Here is a 19,398-nt window from a genome sequence, read left to right as displayed (position 1 = left end):
CTACCTGTCCCTGCACATCCTTGGCAAGAGCTCTCTATGGACTTTATTACTGACCTTCCTCGCTCTCAAGGTTACACTGTTATATGGCTCACTTTGTTTCCCTTAAAACTTTGCCATCTGCTGCAACGCTGGCCTCCAACTTCATTCAACATATCTTCCATCTCCATGGCCTGCCTCTATGAATCATCAGTGACCGAGGGTCACAATTTACTTCCAAATTTTGGAAAGCTCTGCGTTAGGGGTTACTACTCACTTTCGTCTCGGCCTACCACCCCCAAACCACCGGGATGGTAGGAAGAACCAACCAAACCCTCAAGACCTTCCTACTGGTTTTCTCTAACAACCGTCAGGACAGCCGGTCTTCATTGCTCCCTTGGGCCGAGCTCGCCTACAATAACAGTCTCCACTCCGCCTCCAAGACATCTCCGTTCTTCACAGTTTTTGGAAGGCATCCTCGAACACCTCCTCTTATCCTGACGGATTATTCCATTCCACAGCTCCAGCACGCTCTTGCAAATATTCGGGTGACCTGGAATGAGGTTCAGCGCCAGCTACAGTGCGTGGTAGCAAAATACAAGCATTTTGCTCACCTAAAGAGACAAACTGCCCCTATATTTCAACTAGGACAGAAGGTCTGGCTCAGCACCAGGTACTTAAGACTCCGTCTACCCTCATTTAAGTTTGCCCCTTGTTTCATTGGGCCTTTTCCTATTCAGTGCCGAGTGGGCGCGGTCACCTATCGCCTGCAACTACCTGGTAACCTACAAATTTATAATGCCTTCCATGTATCATTATTGAAACCGTTTGTGACTTCTAAGTGGCATCCCGAGCCAAAGAAAGACATCACTTCTGACTCAGAACCCGACCCTGAATTTGAAGTAGAGGAGATTTTGGACTCGAAGCATCAGAGGAGGCGACTCTTCTATTTAATTTCTTGGAAACACTGTGGGCCGGAGTATAATTTCTGGGAACCAGCCAGCAGTGTCCATGCACCAGACCTAGTCCAGGAGTTTCTTGCTCGGTACCCCTAGAAGCCCGAGCTGAGACGGAGAGGGGGTCTTCCGGGGAGGGTACTGTCACGCTCCTCACCTCAGTGAGGCCCACGCCTCCGACATGGAGCGCCGGTCATCCGGGCAGGTCCGACACTCCGGGCGATCCCGTGCCTGTGAAGCTCCAGGGAGGGCTCCGGGAAGGGCGTCTCTGATTTCCGCAACGCAGAGCAACTGCCATTTTTGCTGGGCTGGTGCTCCGGGAATTCCCTTGTCAGTCCGCCACATGGAACGCCGAGTCTGGCCCCGCCTCCTGTTAAAATGCTCCGCCTCCTGCTCCTCCTGATTGGTCCGGCTCCTCCTCCTCCTCCTGCGGCTGGCTAGCCAATGGGAGGTTCTCCCTGCCAGCTGATTCCATTTCCCCTGATAGTGGGGGCTATTTGAGGAGCAGCCTGGCCTCACTTCTGTGCTTTGGCTTCTACTCCGGTAGGTTCCTCTACACTTTGTTGTGTTATCCTTTATTCATGTTGCTGTCAAACTTGTTGCTGACTACTGCTTGGACCCGGATACTCTCTGCCTGCTGCCTGACACGACCACTGCCTGGACCCGGATACTCTCTGCCTGCTGCCTGACCTGACCTCTGCATGAACACCGGATTACTCTCTTTGTCTGCTGCCGGACTTGACTACTGCCTGTACTCGGTTATTCTCTGCTTGATGTCTGTCCTGACCACCGCCTGTACCCGCACCACTCTCTGCCTGCTGTCTGCCTCTACTCTCCGCTTGAACCCAGCGTTCTCTCTGCCTACTGCCTGCAGCAGTCTGACCCCTGCCGGCTGCCAGCACCTGGTGGCTCAACCCTTGGGGAACGGCAGCCACCACAGGTGAAGCCTCGGGATTTCTCGGCTGCCCTATAGAGCGCAGGTTCGAGTCTTCGTCCCTGTGCTCCGCTTGGGCACAAGGACTCACGAACGTGACAGCCTTTTTGCCAGGTGGTCAGGCAGCAGGAGGCGTGTCGAAAATTCCTGGCCAGGGGTACTTTCAACACCTTTGATGTAGCATCCAGGATCGCTGCCCAAGGTATAGTGATGTGCAGACTCTCATGGCTGCGTGTCTCTGACCTGGATCATTCAGTCCAGCAGTGGATGGCGGATGTTCCTTGCTGGGGGAATAACCTTTTTGGTGAGAAAGTAGAGGATCTAGTTGACCAGCTCAAGAAGCACAATGATGCTATGGATTCTCTCTCCTGCCGGGTGTCTTCTGCTACTACCTCCTCATCTAGGAGGTTTTTTGGAGGGAAGAGGACTGCTCCCTATTCCTGTTGTGTTTTATTATTCCCCGTCCCTTGGGCTGAAAAAATAAGAGAGAAAATCAGACTTGTATGCGCATCATAAGTTTTCTCTTTTCAAACGAATTCCCTGAAGAATCTCTCTTTTGTGTTTATAGTTAGTATCTTTGCTATGACCACTCTTGGCCTTCTGCGATTCTCCATCTTCCGCCCCACCCGATGCGCCCTTTCCACAACCAAGTGGCCCGCCGAATCTGTCAGTACCAATTCTTACCAATTTTCAAGCCATGCGGACAAGTTCAAGTCTGGAACCCGTTCCGAGAGGCCCACAATTCTTACATTGTTCCGTCTTGAGCGGCTTTCTAGATTTCTAATTTGTGAAAAAGATCCGCTACTTGTTTTTTAAGGCAAACAAGGTCCGGGGCCCTGTTCTCGTGAGATGTCTTCTAATGCCGACATTCGCGTTTCCAAATTGTTGGTTCTGATGTTTAAACCATCTAACCCCGTCTGAAAGCTATCAAATTTCTGTGAGAGCACTTCCCAGCGTGGCTCTAACGCTTTTTCCACTGCCGCTGTTAGCTGTAAAAGCTGAGAATCTGTGAAGGTTGTACTTGCCACAGGTGTGCCCGCTGCCATCTTGGAGTCCCCGCTCCCTGGCTTGTTGCTCTCCTTTTTTGCCACTTTTTGTATCATCGTCGCTGGAGATTTATCTAAAAATCTGTCCATGTAAGTATCACACTGTTGATCGTATGAGGTGAGAAGCAAACTACGGGTAATGCTGAAAATGGCACATTGACAGGCGCGGGTCTCAGAGCTGCAACTCTGATCTCCTCCCTGTGCAAATGTATTACAAGAAGCTCATTAGTACTAAAATGAGCATTCCGTGTAATGTACAGAAAGAAGGGCCTTCCTTTTAAAATTCAGAATGTTCCAGCAGGTCTGGTGCTGTTGTATGAGGGTGGCTTCTCGGTGGAGCAGTCTGCTTGCATTTTTGAATAGTATTTGCACGTATGTTAAATGTGCCACGTGCATGTATTACGTGTGTGTTTGCACGTAACAGTAGTGTGAAAAGTTGTAGAACATTTTACATTACATTCTGGCTTGTAACCTGCTTTCACCTTACAGTTCTAAGTTGTGTTGTTGTTACATTTGTACCCCGCGCTTTCCCACTCATGACAGCTTACATGGGGCAAGGGAGGGTTAAGTGACTTGCCCAGAGTCACAAGGAGCTGCCTGTGCCAGGAATCGAACTCAGTTCCTCAGTTCCCCAGGACCAAAGTCCACCACCCTAACCACTAGGCCACTCCTCCACTGTGGGTCCCAAAAAAAAAAAGCCAGAACAAACTTCTGGGAAGCAATAAAAAGGAAATAACACAATTAAATACAGAATTTTCTATACAGATACGTTTTTATATGCTTCTTAAATGAAATATAGGACTGTGATGGAAAAAACAATCCTGCAACATCTTTCCATAAACGTTGTACCTTGAACTGCACCTATCAAGAAAACTTAAATCTTTTCTTTGCTTTGACAGTTGTAAATGTGAAAAAATTATCAACGATACTTTTCTGAACTCTATTAGATGGTGCAAAACAAAAATGAGGAAGCATGTAACTAGGAATCTGCCCGTGCAACAATACTAGAGAGAATCCATTTTAAATGAGACTCTGGTTGCAATAGACAGCCAGTGAAGCTTAATATAAAAAGGAAGAATATAAAAAAATTAGAGTACTAGATAAAACAAAAATCAGTCTAATTGCCTTATTTTGCATTGTTTGCAGCCTTCTCAATAAACCCTTAGAAAAGCCCAAGTAAATCTGATTGCAGTAGTCAAGAGACGATAGCAATAAAGAATGTACCTATCACTCATATTGATTAGATTCAAAACATTTTCTAATTGCATGAATTTTAGAAAGAAACATTTTTTTTTAAACTACAGTATCCATATAAACCCCCCAAACCTTAATTGTTAAGGAAAACTGAAAATCAACATTATTGATAGCATCTGAGGAATTTCTTCTGGTTTAGAATGGAAGCATAAAAACTTTGTCTGGATCCAAGATGGCTGCCTAGAGGTTTACCGCTAAGGACGAATGCTGAGGTTTTCTCCAGGTCCGGACCGCGAGGCTCTTCCGTGCCCTGTGGAAAATGGGGAAACGGAGAGGCAAAGTGCGAGAGGTTCCCGCTCTCGGCGCTGGGTCTGATCCTTGACGGCAGGCAACTTTGGAGCAGTTCGGTGTCTCGACCGCTCCCAGGCAAACTTCCTCTCCTACTATCGGGGCTGACGCGACGGCGTTGGACAGCAGTGTCGACGGGGTCTCCCTGAGCCCCGTCCAGCGAGTGGCCCCCCCCCCCCCCCCCCCCCCCCCGCAGCCAGGAGGAAGAGGAGCGGAGGCTGGGCCTGAAACACTGAACCCACGAGGGACTGTTGTTTTTCAGGGAGGGAGCCAGCCCACACCGGTGGAGTTGCAAGGTGCAGTGATTTCAGGAAGTTGTATTTCCTCGATATTACCACCTCAAACAGTGAGTACCCTGAATCAAATCCTTAGCACTCCTACTACTGGCTCTAGTTCGGGTAAAGTGGAAAAGCCGGCCGTTGTGACCTTAGAGTCACTCTGGGACCTAATGTACACACTACACACTTCTCTTTTAAAATCGGTTGGGAAAAATGAGGAGCATATAAAAATGTTATCAGAGGCTGCCCTATTACAAGCTCAAACGGCTACCCAAAGTTCTTCTAAAATAAATCAATTGGAAGAGAAAGTACAAACATTGGAAACAGTGGGACAAATTACAACAAGAGACCGGAATTATACTTTCCGGCGCTTAGAATATTTGGAAAACCAAGTAAGGAAACTGAACTTGAGAATAACTAATTTTCCAAGATCCCCATTGATATCTCCAATAGATATGGTTAAAAAGTATTTAATTGAAATATTGGAAATGCCAAGTGAATCACTTCCTCCTATTGTACGTGCGCAATATTTGCAAGCTAACAAAAAGAAAGATGGAGAAATTTCACAAGCACAAGTAGGAGAAGCTATGAACTTGACAGCATTTCTAGAATCATCGTTGGAAATAATTACTCAGAGAACCACAGTGGTGGTCACATTTGCGCTTGAAATGGACAGAGATGCTGTTTTGAAACTTTCCTTTAGACAGTTGGACTCTCAATTTTTGGGCTCAAAAGTCAGAATTTACCCTGATTTATCTAGAGAAACTCAGAAAAGGCGCAGGGCTTTCCTGGCCTTTCGAGCCAGGACTCTGGCTCTTGGAGCGAGTTTTATTTTGAAATTTCCTTGTGTCTGTCGTATTTTGTATCAGTCTAAACAATTTCAGTTTTTTGAGCCCAAACAGTTAGAGGAATTTTTGTTAAGTAGAGAAGAACTAGTGGTAACAGTAGGGTAACTGACGTGCACTGTTAAGATAGGCTTGAAAGGAATTGCTGGGAAGCAGTAAACTATTATTTTCTTGTTTCCTCAAATATGTATTTGATGATGATAATTTCTTATATCTTGGATACTATTTCCAAACTTTATGGACGAAAGTGCTGTTAACTCATTTCATTTAATGTCTGTATATGACATAATTTAAAATTACTGTAATAATGTGATTTTTTTTTCCTTTTTCCAATCTTCTCTATTTTGGAGTTGTATAAATATGAAAAATGCAATTAAAAAATAAAACTTTGTCTTCTCCATGTTAAGTTTTAACTTATGGAAATGCATCCATCTTTCTAACAACTCTGGACTCTTGTAATATTAATTTTGTAATTAAATGGAAAAGGAATTAGTACCGAAATGTCATCTTCTTAAATATAATGAAGGAAACTATTCATATCTAATAGTGTACTTAAAGACCACAAAAAGATATTGAACAATACCGGAGAAAGTGGCAAACCCTGCGGTACTCCACTTGGGTTACTCCAACAAGAAGATAAATCTAATAATAACTTGACTCTATTAGATCTACTTCCTAAAAATACCTCTAAACCACTTCAGAACATTTCCCATGATTCCCAACTCCTCCAACTTCTGTAATAGCAAAACATGATCCACCAAATAAAAAGCTGATGACAAACCAAATTGGAGGAGTAGAGCACACTTTTCTTCACTCCATAATAACCTAGCATGATCTAATAATGAGCATAATGCTATTCCTGTGCTAAAAAACGCACAAAACCCAGACTGAGGTATAGGGAGAATATTATGCAGATTTAAGTGGTGATTAAGTTGTAAAGTAACCATTCCCTCCATATGTTTCACAAGAAAAGGAATAGAGGCCACTGGTCTATAATTGGAAACCACCAGTTTAGAATGATTAGGATCTTTGGGTATTGGTGGTGTTATAATTTCTGCCTTAGTATTAGAAAAAAAGTCTTTCAGATAGGTGGTGGTTAATCTATAAATAAGCATTGGTTCGAAAAAAAAAAAACACTAGGGCTAGTTCCATTACATAAGGAGAATGTTTGCAATATACAGAAACAGGAAACATATTTTTGAAAAAACTTAGAAAAACAGACATTGAAATGACTTCAGATTCCATAGTTCTGTCTACATGGATCCCCAGCCTTATAGTTGTATCAATAGATAATTCTATTTTATCAGCTGCAATAGAAGAAAAAACAGTTTTCAACTTTTGAATTTTCTCCTGAAAATATAAAGCTAGCTGACCCACAGCAGTGTATTCTTTCTTGTCGGGGCTTGTGAAGACTCCAGATTTAAACAATGAATTAATGATGGAAAACAATTGTTTGAAATTACCACTATCTTTTTGAATCAATTCAGAATAATTATTTTTTCTAGCTGGAGTTATTGCTTGTTTATAATTACATATTGCAGCCATCCAGTTATTCATTGCTGTTGAAGACTTTTCCTTATTCCATTTACATTCATGTTTCATACATTCACGGTTTAATTTTTTGCAAATCTGGAGAGAACATTTCACTTTTCCGCTGTTGTTTAGTTTTAATTTGGAAAAGGACTATCGTATCTAAGATATCACAACTAACTTTTGGCCAATCATGTTCCATATCTAAATATTTTCCTTCTGGTAAATCTAATAATACAGTAGCCCCTGCCCAAAAAAAATATATTGGGGTTCTAATCTACCTCTTGTTGAGAAAAGTTGTGAATTATTCATTTTCTGAAATTGATGCCAATGTAATATAAAGGAACAGCAATAATGATCAGACCATAAAGATTTTTCCCATAGTACATCTGACAAGCCAATACTTGCCATCAAAGACCAGCTATCACTAAGGTGACCAAATCTAATTGGTGACCTTTATTGTGAGTTAGAAAAGGGCTAGGTATCACATAGTTTAATGAGGACAAAAAAGAACAAAGTTTATTTCTCCTGGCATCTTGTAAATCGACAAATGTATATTAATGTCCCCCAGTATTAAACTATAAGGCCTTCCTATTGAATTCTGAAGAACAAACTCACAAATTGTGATTAAACTTTTTTTCCATCCTCTTACGATCAATGTTGGAACCTTTATAAATATTTGGTGGGACTGCCCGCAGGCACAGATTTTCTGGACAATGGGTTTGCTCTCCTTCAAGATATTTTGGGTATGTCGATTCAACCCAGCAAGGGCTGTGGACTTCTACATATTAAGCCTGTGGCGTTGAAGTAGTATTGCAAACTGACTTTTAATATTATGACAGCAGCCCGCTTAGCTCTGGCGGCTTTGTGGAAGCAATCCCGGATACCTATACGTGACCCTTTAATAACTAAAGTGGACCTTTGTCTGTCGTATGAATAAGCTGACAGCCCTTCGCAGAAACAAAATGTTGTCTTACATGCGTACATGTGATCCTTTTGTCCAATGGCGAACTGGATTGTCTGTATTAAAAAAATAAAATAAAATTCATGATTTAGCACCCCTTAATCTCTCAAGATGCTACTCTCGGTGGGGGGGTGGAGTTGAAGGGACTTAGGTCTAGGGATTCAGTTGGGAGGGACGAGGGGGTTAGTTGAGATGATATAATTTATGGAGCCCTTCTTGCTATAGGCATGCTTTCATGCATCATACTAAAGAGTTATGGTATGAAGTGTTTTGTGTTTAGCAAGATGTACTGTATTGCATTTTTTCTGTTATTTTCAGCAATTGACCGTATTTGTGGTTTTTTTACACTTAATAAAAATATCATTGCTGGGGGAAAAAAGCTGTGGACCATTTCTTAGGAAGGCAATAGCACAGTATACATGTTAAATGATCTTGAAGAGTAGTCTTTAAGATGGCAAGCAAGAATCTCTATGTCTGAGGACATAAGTCAAGAAGAGAAACCTCATATATATCCTTATAAATAAGAGCAAGTCCTCCTCCTCTTTTTCCATTTTGAGACATTGAAATAGCCCTATAGTCTAAAGGACAGAGTTCTTTAATACATGGCTCAAAAGATAGCCTGGTTGTCTGATCAGAATTAACTTATTGCCTACTGAAAGAATAAATGAAATTCAGGCTTTAGAGATATATGAGCCATACACTCGGTTTCATCATAACAAGATTGTTCTTTTAATTCATCTCAAGTTTTTATACAAAAAGATAACACATTAATAATTGGAAGACTAATGAAACAGAAGCCACATTAAGGATGACGGCATGAGCACAAAAATTTTAACTTCACGTTTACACATCCACCAAGCACTCAGGCTACTACGAGGCAAGAACTGGCTAACAGTGTGATAACAACGAACTGCACCTGCCCGCAGCTAAGTGTCTATTAAGCAATAGCAGTGTGTATTTAAGTACATTATAAGATATAGGTGGTAAGGGAGGGCAGAAGTGCAATGATGCCTAAATAGACATGTTACTTTTCCAGTTGACTCGCCTGAGTAATATGCATTTCACTGAGCACTTTTATACTATTTAAGTACAGTGTGTTCGAGTTGGGGGCTCACAGCATAGCAGAAAAATAAAAAAATAATAGATGAATGAGAAGTGAGCAATGGTTTCTGTGTATTTTATAAGAATATAGATCTTGTCATAAAGCTGTCTAGTGGCCAGTGCTCTTATCTGACCTCTGAGCTATAAAATACTGATCAAAATACAACAGCAGAAGTGGTAGTAAACTGAAATTTAAATAGATAGAGATTTATGGATTTTGTTCATCACTTTTGGGTCTGAAACCCATATATGGGATTTAGAGCTATGGAACCAACAGAAAAGCTGTGCATGTACAGAATTTTACATTAGGTTCTGAGTGCAAGGACAGCTTGTTACATCAAGGTGATGTCACCTACTTGTGTGCCAGATCAATCCTGCCATCTACAGAGAACATCTGTTACAGGTGAGCAATGATGCTCTCTTTTTTTTTTTTGCACATGAGTTAAAATGTAGAGCATTTTTTTAAACATTATGCTGGCTGCTTAGATTGCAAACCCTGTGAGTGTAGGGACATACTTAGGGTACCTGATTTTTAGATTGTAAGCTCTATTGAACAAGGACTGTCTCTCTGTGTCAGGTGTTCAGCGCTGCGTGCGTCTGGTAGTGCTATACAAATGCTAATAATAATAATTGTAACTTGCCTTGAGCTATCAATAGAAAGTTATGAACTCCATTTACTGTAAGTAGTAATAAATATATTCTTGTTATCTGAATTTCATTTACATGGGTTGGATCAGTTCAGAGTACTATTCATGGCTGAGTTTTAAGTTGCAATATTTTGTTTCACTTTTTCTAGTAACTATGCGCCAATTTGATCATGCACACATTGTGAAGCTGATTGGAGTTATAACAGAAAATCCAGTATGGATAATCATGGAACTCTGTACACTTGGTGAGGTATGCAATATTTTCTTTTATTTTAACTATAATACAGTGGTTCTTGAACATTTTCTGTGTGGATACCCTGAAAATCTTACTGGCTCGGTTTATCCCCACGGCTGGGCTGAGAACCATTATTGTAAATGAAAAAAGTCATTATTACTAGGAAATAATGTATGTGCTGCTGGACAGAATCTGTCCAAAGTTTAGTATGGCATGTTTAACACACTGTATGATGTTCAGAAAAAGTGCATAACAGAAAGTGATGCTCAATCAGTTAGTGGAGATGAGGGATTCAAAGGTTAAAAGTACTGCACTGTAATCTAAAAGGACAAAAGACTCATAACCTGTGAGTGGAGGAGTGGCCTAATGGTTAGTGCAGTGGGCTTTGATCCTGGCAACCTGGGTTCGATTCCCACTGCAGCTCTTTGTGACTTTGGGCAAGTCACTTAACCCTCCATTGCTAAAGGTACAAAAAAGATTGTGAGCCCCTAGGGACAGAGAAAGAACCTGTGTATAGTGTATACAGCGCTGCGTACAACTAGTAGTGCTATAGAAATGATTAGTAGTTGTAACCACAAGCCATTCAAGATGGCCTTAGTGGCGAAGACATTAACATAATAACTGCTGAAGTAGAGCATTATGGAAATAAATTCAGATTCTATAACACATGAAAAAAATATAATTCATCTACTTTTTTTTTTATAGTACTCTAACTCAACATGTTACAAACAAATTTACAGATTTGTCCACAATTCCAGGAATAACATGTATAGAATTGTTTGTATGTTTGGGAAGCTCGCCAGGTGCCCTTGGCCTGAATTGGCCGCTGTCGTGGACAGGATGCTGGGCTCGATGGACCCTTGGTCTTTTCCCAGTGTGGCATTACTTATGTACTTATGATTCAATGAGTTAATAATCTAATTGGATATTTGAAACAATGAAGGATGTTTGCCTTAAGATACAATACATTTTAGTTGCAAAAAAATCAGGATTTATATCTTTGTCCTGTTTGTCCTAATTAGATTGTAAGCTCTGTCAAGAAGGGACTGTCTCTTCATGTTCAGGTGTACAGCGCTGCGTACGTCTAGTAGCACTATAGAAATGAGTAGTAGTAGTAGGTCTCCAGATTCCTAGTACATAATTTTATCCATTATGTGTCACTGTATAATACAGATTTGACTGATTCTGAGTGAGTGACCCAAATGTATGTCAAATGAAAATGATAGATGTGGTTTCCTGAGATTTCAGTACTCTTCAATACTATTGCACGAGAAGTTGAGTGGTTTGGGGAATGGTTCCTTATAGTAATAAATAAAGGAACCAGTGTTATAAGCTGCACCAGGAACCATCAAGGCTAGCATCACTGGCAAGATCCCAAATCAGTACAATACATTTTACGCTGCTTATCGTAGAAATAAGCAGTGGATTTTCCTCAAGTTACTTTAATTATGACTTATGGACTTCTCTTTTAGGAAGCTATCCAAACCTTTTTAAAACTCCGCTACGCTAACTGCTTTTACTACATTTTCTGGCAACGAATTCCAGAGTTTAATTACACGTTGAAGAAATATTTTGTCTGATTAGTTTTAAATTTACTACTTTGTAGCTTCGTTGCGTGTCCTCTATTCCTAGTATTCTTGGAAAGAGTAAAAAAATGATTCACCTCTACCCGTTACATGCCACTCATAGACCTCTATCTTATCCGTCTTTTCTCCAAGCTGAAGAGCCCTAGCCGCTTTAGCCTTTCCTCATAGAGAAGTCGTACCATCCCCTTTATCATTTTCATCACCCTTCTCTGTACCTTTTCTTTTTTTTTTTTTTTGAAAATGTTTTTATTAACGTTTTTCTCTAACATTGCATAACAGCATTGTAAACAGCACAATATTCTAGTCCTCGGCTCATAAAACAACTTCAAATTTCCCCATTCCCTCCCCCTCCCCCCTCAGAGCATCTCAGGAATATATCAGTCTCTTCATGTACTATAAGTCCCCCAGTAAGCAGATCACATGTCTAGCCCTCGCCACTCCAGATATGGTGTCCATGTTTTTAAAAATCTCACCATTCCTCCACGCCTCAGGGCTGTGAGTTTGTCCATCAGGCAACAGTAATCTACCTTTGCCAACACTTGGTCCGGATATAGAAGAGTGCCGATTTAAATTACAAGCTAAGTGCTATTCGCCATTCTGTGTGTTGTTGAACATAGAGCACACAAACAATACTGCTTAAATATTGCTCAAACTGTGTGTAGAACCTTGAGATTTGAATAGTAGTCCGGGAAGTGGAGTTTTTTGCCCAATGATAGAACCGTTGCGTGAGTTATTTTATAAAACTTTGTATAACCCCGCACTAAACCACCAGTATCATACTAGTGGCTTCTGAGGGCTTTTTCTCCACTTTACCCACTGAGTATTGCGACCTAAAGTTAATATTGGCTGGAGCTGTTTTATTTGGTATTAGGTTACATATTTCACTCCAGCCACGCTGCATTTGTTCTGTGCAGTTTCCACCTCGTAGTCTCGCCTGCAAGTCCTTCCAAAACTGTTGCATCACCGGGCAGTCCCACCACACATGTCAAAAAGTGCCCTCAGCCCCACATCCGCGCCAGCATTTCACTTCACCAGTTTTGAAAATGCGAAACAGGCGGCTGGGGGTCAGGTACCACTGATATAGCATTTTATATCCATTTTCCAGTAGTGGGACTGCCACTGTAAATGACAGTAAACGTTGAAATATCTTTTTCCATATACTTGGTTCATACTCAATACCCAACAATGACTCCCATGTATTTATACATTTAGCTAAGGGTTGGGTTTGATGAAGTAGAGCTCTATAAATTCGAGAGATCCCCCCCCCCCCCCCCCGTCCGTCCGTCCGTCCCCTGATCGCATAGCCAATTCAAGCTCTGTACTTGCCAGGGACAGTTCTCCTTTAGCCTTTTTCTGTATAAAGTCTCTAATCTGCATATAAGGAAACCTGTCTGTCCGTCAAGCCAAATTCCTCTTTTAATGTGTCAAATGAGTGGAAATCCCCATCTTCCCAGATCTGCCCCAGTATCCGTAAGGAGGACGCTGACCAATGCCCATATGCCCCTATCGTTCTCCCTTGGCCAAAATCTGTAGCATATATGATGGGTGTAGTCAAGTGATATTTACGCCCCGGGAACCAGAGTGCTCTGCACCTGACCCATTCTTCCAAAATTACCCTCATCTGACCCCTCATGTCCGATTGTAGTCCTCTCACCAATGGTAAGGGGAGCCAGAGCACCGCCCATAGTGGAACCCCCTTCAGACCCCACTGTGCTGCGTAGGTCCATAACTTATTCGGCCCTCTTTGTACCGTAGAGAGCGTTTGAAATAAAGCAGCTCTATAATATAGCCTAAAATTAGGTACTCCCATACCACCATCCTTCCTAAGTTGATACAGTATTCTACTGTTCACCCTTGGTGGTCTTTTATGCCAAATGAAAGCAAAAACGTTCCTGTTAAGTGTGCGAAAAAAAAGTATGTGGTATAAAAGTCGGCACAGCCATAAATAAGTAAAACAGCTTTGGCAGTGTTGTCATCTTTACAGCAGCTATTCTTCCCATCCATGACATCTGCAACCCCCCCCCCCCCCCCCCCCCATCTCTCCAGCTCTTGGAGAAGTTCCCGCATTTTAGGGACAAAGTTTTCCTTATATAGGTCCCTAGTGTTTGGTGTTAAATTGACCCCCAGGTATCGTATACTCTTAGAGGACCATTTAAAAGGGAAAAGAGTTTGTAATTCTTCCTGTAACGCAGCAGGACATTGTATAGGCATAATCTCAGATTTTTGAATATTAATCTTAAGACCTGCTGCCCGACCATAAGAGTGAAGTATCTGCATCATTGCCCTCAATGAGGTCTCTGGGTATGATAACGTGAGTAGGACATCGTCTGCATAAAGCATAATTTTGGTTTCCTGCCTCCCTATTCGGATGCCTTGTACCAATGGGTCAGTCCGAACTAGAATTGTCAAAGGTTCCATAGCTAACGCTAACAAGAGCGGTGACAAGGCGCACCCCTGCCGTGTACCTCTGAGAAGTTCAAAGGCCTCCGTGTTTGTGCAATTAATCCGCAGCTGCGATAAAGGGCGTCGATAGAGCGCTGTGACCCAGTGCAAATATTGGCCACTGATGCCCACCTTCCGAAGTAATTGAAAAAGAAATGGCCACAGCACCCTATCGAACGCCTTCTCAGCGTCGAGAGACAGAAGCACCGCCGGTTGTCCCAGCTGTTCAATTCTATCCAGTATATATTGTGCCCGTCTGGTGTTATGAAAAGTCTGCCTATTTGCTATAAACCCCGCCTGGTCTTCATGTACCAAGCAGGGCAGCACTTTTTGTAAGCGTGTGGCTAGTATTGTAGTTAGAATTTTATAATCAGTCCCCAATAAAGCTATGGGTCGGTAGGAGCTACAACTTTGTGGATCTTTATGTGGTTTAAGGAGTAGGACCACAGTGGCCAATCTCCAGGACCGCAGGAGCTCCGTATCAGACTGAATAGCATTAAACATTCTAAGTAATAGTGGTGCTAATAATGCATTAAAGCATTTGTAAAACCGATTACTATATCCATCCGCTCCCGGGGCCTTCCCTCTTGGCAGACCCTTAATTGCCTCAGTCACCTCCTCCAGCTCTATAGGTGCAGATAACATTTCCTGTTCGGTCCCCCCTAATCTTGGGATGTCCACTCTCTATATACTCCTCAGCCATGGGTTCATCAGGGTGATATAATTTCTGGTAATAGTTTAAAAACACTCTCTGAATGTCCTCTATATGATCCCATTGCTGCCCATCCTCCGACCTCACTCTACCTATGTTGTTACGCCCCTTAAGTTGTTGCAGTTTATAAGCTAATAACTTACTCGCTTTATTACTAAATTCATAGTATTCCTGTTGTACCCATTTCATTTGTTCCTTAATAATTATAAGTTCCAAATCCAGAAGCTGTACTCTCGACCTATGTAACTCCTCCTGCTGTCTAGCCATGGCCTGCTGTTGTTTAACCAGCAGGTCCAGGCGGTGCACTAATTGTCTAAGCTCTTTTTCTTTCTCTTTATGATCTTTCTGTATATGTGCTTGTATTGAAATTATATGCCCTCTAAATACCACCTTTAAGCTCTCCCAGAGAATCTCTGGGGCTATATCCTGGGTGTCATTAAACTGAACTCCTTTATCTCTCCTTCAATTCTTTGAACAATCTTCGGGTCATCTAAAACCCCTTCGGGAAATTGCCAATTTCTAGTCACCCTCTGTATGCCTGCTCCCCGTATTTCTATAGATATTGGAGCATGATCGGACCATGAGCGTGTGTGAATCTCTGTGGATTCTATCTGCAGTGCTAGATTTGCACTTCCCATCCACATATCTATCCTTGAGTATGTATCATGTGGGGTTGAATAGCAAGTGTAATCTCTCTCATTCCCATGCATTACCCTCCAGATGTCCACCAGACCCCAGTGATTCAAAAATTGAAGTAGTTTATCCCGCTCAGGCTGAGCATACCCAGCCATGCTAGTCGAGTTATCTACCGTGGGATCCATCGTCAAATTAAAGTCTCCCCCAATCAACAACTCCCCTTGCTCAAGCCTGGAAAGATGGATGCTCAATGAATCGTAAAAGTCTCCCTAGGAGTGATTAGGGGCATATATGTTAACCAGAGTGTAGACATGCCCTTCAATATTCAGTACCACAAGCACATATCTGCCCCCCGTATCCATTTTAACTGATTGTATCTCCCATGCACAGTCATGCTTAAAGAGTATCCCCACTCCCGCTGTTTTTGTCTGTTGTCTATTAGATGCTAGACATTGCTTAGGATATCTGGGGTGGCGCAGTAAGTGTTCATGCCTGGTGAGTAGGTGTGTCTCCTGAATGAACAGTATGTCCGCTCCCAACCACATTGCTTCTTTAAACATCAGTTTCCTTTTAATAGGGGAGTTAAGACCCCGCACATTCAGTGACACACACTTTCTCTGTACCTTTTCTAATTCTACTATATCTTGTTTGAGATGCAGTTACCAGAATTGCACACAATATTTGAGGTGCGGTCGCACCATGGAGCATTATAACAGCCTCATTTTTGTTTTCCATTTCTTTTCTAATAATACCTTACATTCTATTTGCTTTCTTAGCCTCCGCAGCACACTGAGCAGAGGGTTTCAACTTATCATTAACGAAGACACATAGATCCTTTTCCTGGTCAGTGACTCCTAATGTGGAACTTTGCATTACATAGCTATAGTTCTCCGAGGACAAGCAGGCTGCTTGTTCTCACTGATGGGTGACGTCCACGGCAGCCCCTCCAATCGGAATCTTCACTAGCAAAAGCCTTTGCTAGCCCTCGCACACCGATGCGCACCGCGCATGCGTGGCCGTCTTCCCGCCCGAAACCGGCTTGTGCCGGCCAGTCTTCTTTTCTCCGCGCTCGGTACGGTTGTGTTTTGCCGTTCGTGCCCCGAAAAGTCGACCTCGCGCGTCGTTTTCGACTCGTTTCCGTGAGAAACTTTGAAAATTGTTTCGGACAGACCTCTTTTGGTCTTTCCCTTCCTGTACTTCGAGTTTTTTTCGCCCCGGTAAGTTTTCTTTCGTCGTCGGGGTAGGCCTTAATTAGGCCCCGGTCGAAATTTCCTTCTCGCTATTTTCTGGTGCCAAATTTCGCCATTTCGACTTTTGATCTCGCCGGCGTGATTTTTCCGCCCATGACATCGAAGCCTTCCAGCGGCTTCAAGAAGTGCACCCAGTGCGCCCGGGTAATCTCGCTCACTGACAGGCACGCGTCGTGTCTTCAGTGTCTGGGGGCTGGGCACCGCCCTCAGGCCTGTAGTCTGTGTTCCCTTTTACAAAAGCGGACTCAGGTAGCGAGGTTAGCCCAGTGGAACATTTTGTTCTCGGGCTCTTCGTCGGCATCGGCACCGGGGGTATCGAGTGCATCGACGTCTTCAGCGTCCAGACCTTCATCCTCGGCTGCCAGTGCATCGAGGCATCGGCCCTCTGCATCGGCGCTGAGACATCGGACGACTGTATCGACGTCGGTGGTACCGGGACCTCGTCTGCTGATGTCGTCGGACGGTGGTGCTTCGTCTGGAGTGCAGGTGAGGGCTGTCCATTCCCCTGCTGGTGGCGGTGAGCCTTCGGGTGGGTCTCCCCCTACCCTGAGGGCTCCTGCGGTACAGCCCCCCCGAGACCGACCTTCTTCGGTCTCGGCCCCGAGGAAGCGACGGATGGATTCTACGTCCTCCTCGTCGGTGCCGGGAAGCTCCGGTGACATGCTTCGTTCCAAGAAGCGAAGAAGCATCGTCATCGGTCCCCTTCCCGTGTCTGCACCGAGAGCTCTGGGTCGCCGAGGGAGTCGGCACCCAGCAGGCATCGGCACCGAGAGGACCGCTCACCCTCTGTTCAGGAGGTGTCGATGCGCTCCACTCTGGACAGCCCGGAACAGCCTCCACGCCCGGAACAGGTTCTGACGTCGACGCCTGCATCGACCTCCATGCCTTTCTCTGCAGCCGCTCTGAACGAGAGCCTCCGGGCCGTTCTCCCAGAGATTCTGGGAGACCTGTTGCGCCCTAACCCTCCGGTACCGGGGGTGCTTGCGCCACCGGTACCGTCGAGCGTGGCGCCGGCTGGCCCATCGCCCGAGGTGAGGTCTCCGGCGTCGGTGCCGCCGCCTCCCAGGAGGGCTCCCCGACTACGTCGGTGGAGGGAGCTTCGCCGATGCGGGCGAGGGAGTCTACCTCTCGACGCCCCCATCGTGGACGTGGTTCCACAGAGTCGAGTCGGGCGAGGTTGCAGACACAGGTTCGTGAACTTGTGTCTGACACCGAGGGTGAGGCCTCGTGGGAAGAAGAAGAAGACCCCAGATATTTCTCTGACGAGGAGTCTGAAGGTCTTCCTTCCGATCCCACTCCCTCTCCTGAGCGACAGCTTTCTTCTCCCGAGAGTCTGTCTTTTGCTTCCTTTGTCCGGGAGATGTCTACGGCCATCCCCTTCCCGGTGGTTGTGGAGATCGAGCCCAGGGCTGAAATGTTTGAGCTCCTGGACTATCCTTCTCCACCTAAGGAAGCGTCCACTGTACCCATGCACCATGTCCTAAAAAAGACATTGCTGGCGAACTGGACCAAGCCTTTAACTAACCTCCACATTCCCAAGAAGATCGAGTCCCAGTACTGGATCCATGGGGACCCAGAGCTGATGCGCACTCAGTTGCCTCACGACTCTGGGGTTGTGGATTTGGCCCTAAAGAAGGCCAAGAGTTCTAGGGAGCATGCTTCGGCGCCCCCGGGCAAGGACTCTAGAACCTTGGACTCCTTTGGGAGGAAGGCCTACCATTCTTCTATGCTCGTGGCCAAAATTCAGTCTTACCAGCTCTACACGAGCATACACATGCGGAACAATGTGCGGCAGTTGACGGGCTTGGTGGATGCGCTCCCCCCTGAGCAAGCCAAGCCATTTCAGGAGGTGGTCAGGCAGCTGAAGGCGTGCAGAAAATTCCTGGCCAGAGGGGTGTATGACACCTTTGATGTTGCATCCAGGGCCGCTGCTCAAGGTGTGGTGATGCGCAGGCTCTCATGGCTGCGTGCCTCCGACCTAGAGAATAGAATCCAGCAGCGGATTGCGGACTCGCCTTGCCGTGCGGATAATATTTTTGGAGAGAAAGTCGAACAGGTGGTAGAGCAGCTCCACCAGCGGGACACCGCATTCGACAAGTTCTCCCGCCGGCAGCCTTCAGCCTCTACCTCTACAGGTAGAAGATTTTTTGGGGGAAGGAAGACTGTTCCCTACTCTTCTGGCAAGCGTAGGTACAATCCTCCTTCTCGACAGCCTGCGGCCCAGGCTAAGCCCCAGCGCGCTCGCTCTCGTCAGCAGCGTGCGCCTCAGCAAGGCCCCTCGGCTCCCCAGCAAAAGCAAGGGACGAGCTTTTGACTGGCTCCAGCAGAGCATAGCCGACATCCAAGTGTCAGTGCCGGGCGACCTGCCAGTCGGAGGGAGGTTGAAAGCTTTTCACCAAAGGTGGCCTCTCATAACCTCCGATCAGTGGGTTCTCCAAATAGTCCGGCAAGGATACACCCTCAATTTGGCCTCAAAACCTCCAAATTGCCCACCGGGAGCTCAGTCTTACAGCTTCCAGCACAAGCAGGTACTTGCAGAGGAACTCTCCGCTCTTCTCAATGCCAATGCGGTCGAGCCCGTGCCACCCGGGCAAGAAGGGCTGGGATTCTATTCCAGGTACTTCCTTGTGGAAAAGAAAACAGGGGGGATGCGTCCCATCCTAGACCTAAGGGCCCTGAACAAATATCTCGTAAAAGAAAAGTTCAGGATGCTTTCCC

At 44.7% G+C, this 19,398-nt stretch overlaps 1 protein-coding gene across 1 annotated transcript in view; it reads left to right on the top strand.

The window, feature by feature from the left end:
- Positions 1-19,398, top strand: part of PTK2 (protein tyrosine kinase 2) — a 714,868-nt gene that overhangs the window by 319,012 nt on the left and 376,458 nt on the right. Inside the window, 1 exon segment of the mRNA XM_030219604.1 lies at positions 9,969-10,069. Coding sequence (XP_030075464.1) covers positions 9,969-10,069 — 101 coding nt within the window.

Source organism: Microcaecilia unicolor, chromosome 1 (assembly GCF_901765095.1).
Source record: "Microcaecilia unicolor chromosome 1, aMicUni1.1, whole genome shotgun sequence".
Classification (NCBI taxonomy): domain Eukaryota; kingdom Metazoa; phylum Chordata; class Amphibia; order Gymnophiona; family Siphonopidae; genus Microcaecilia; species Microcaecilia unicolor.
The sequence above is the reverse complement of the archived record's forward strand: the minus strand, read 5'-3'. Positions and strand labels throughout refer to the sequence as shown.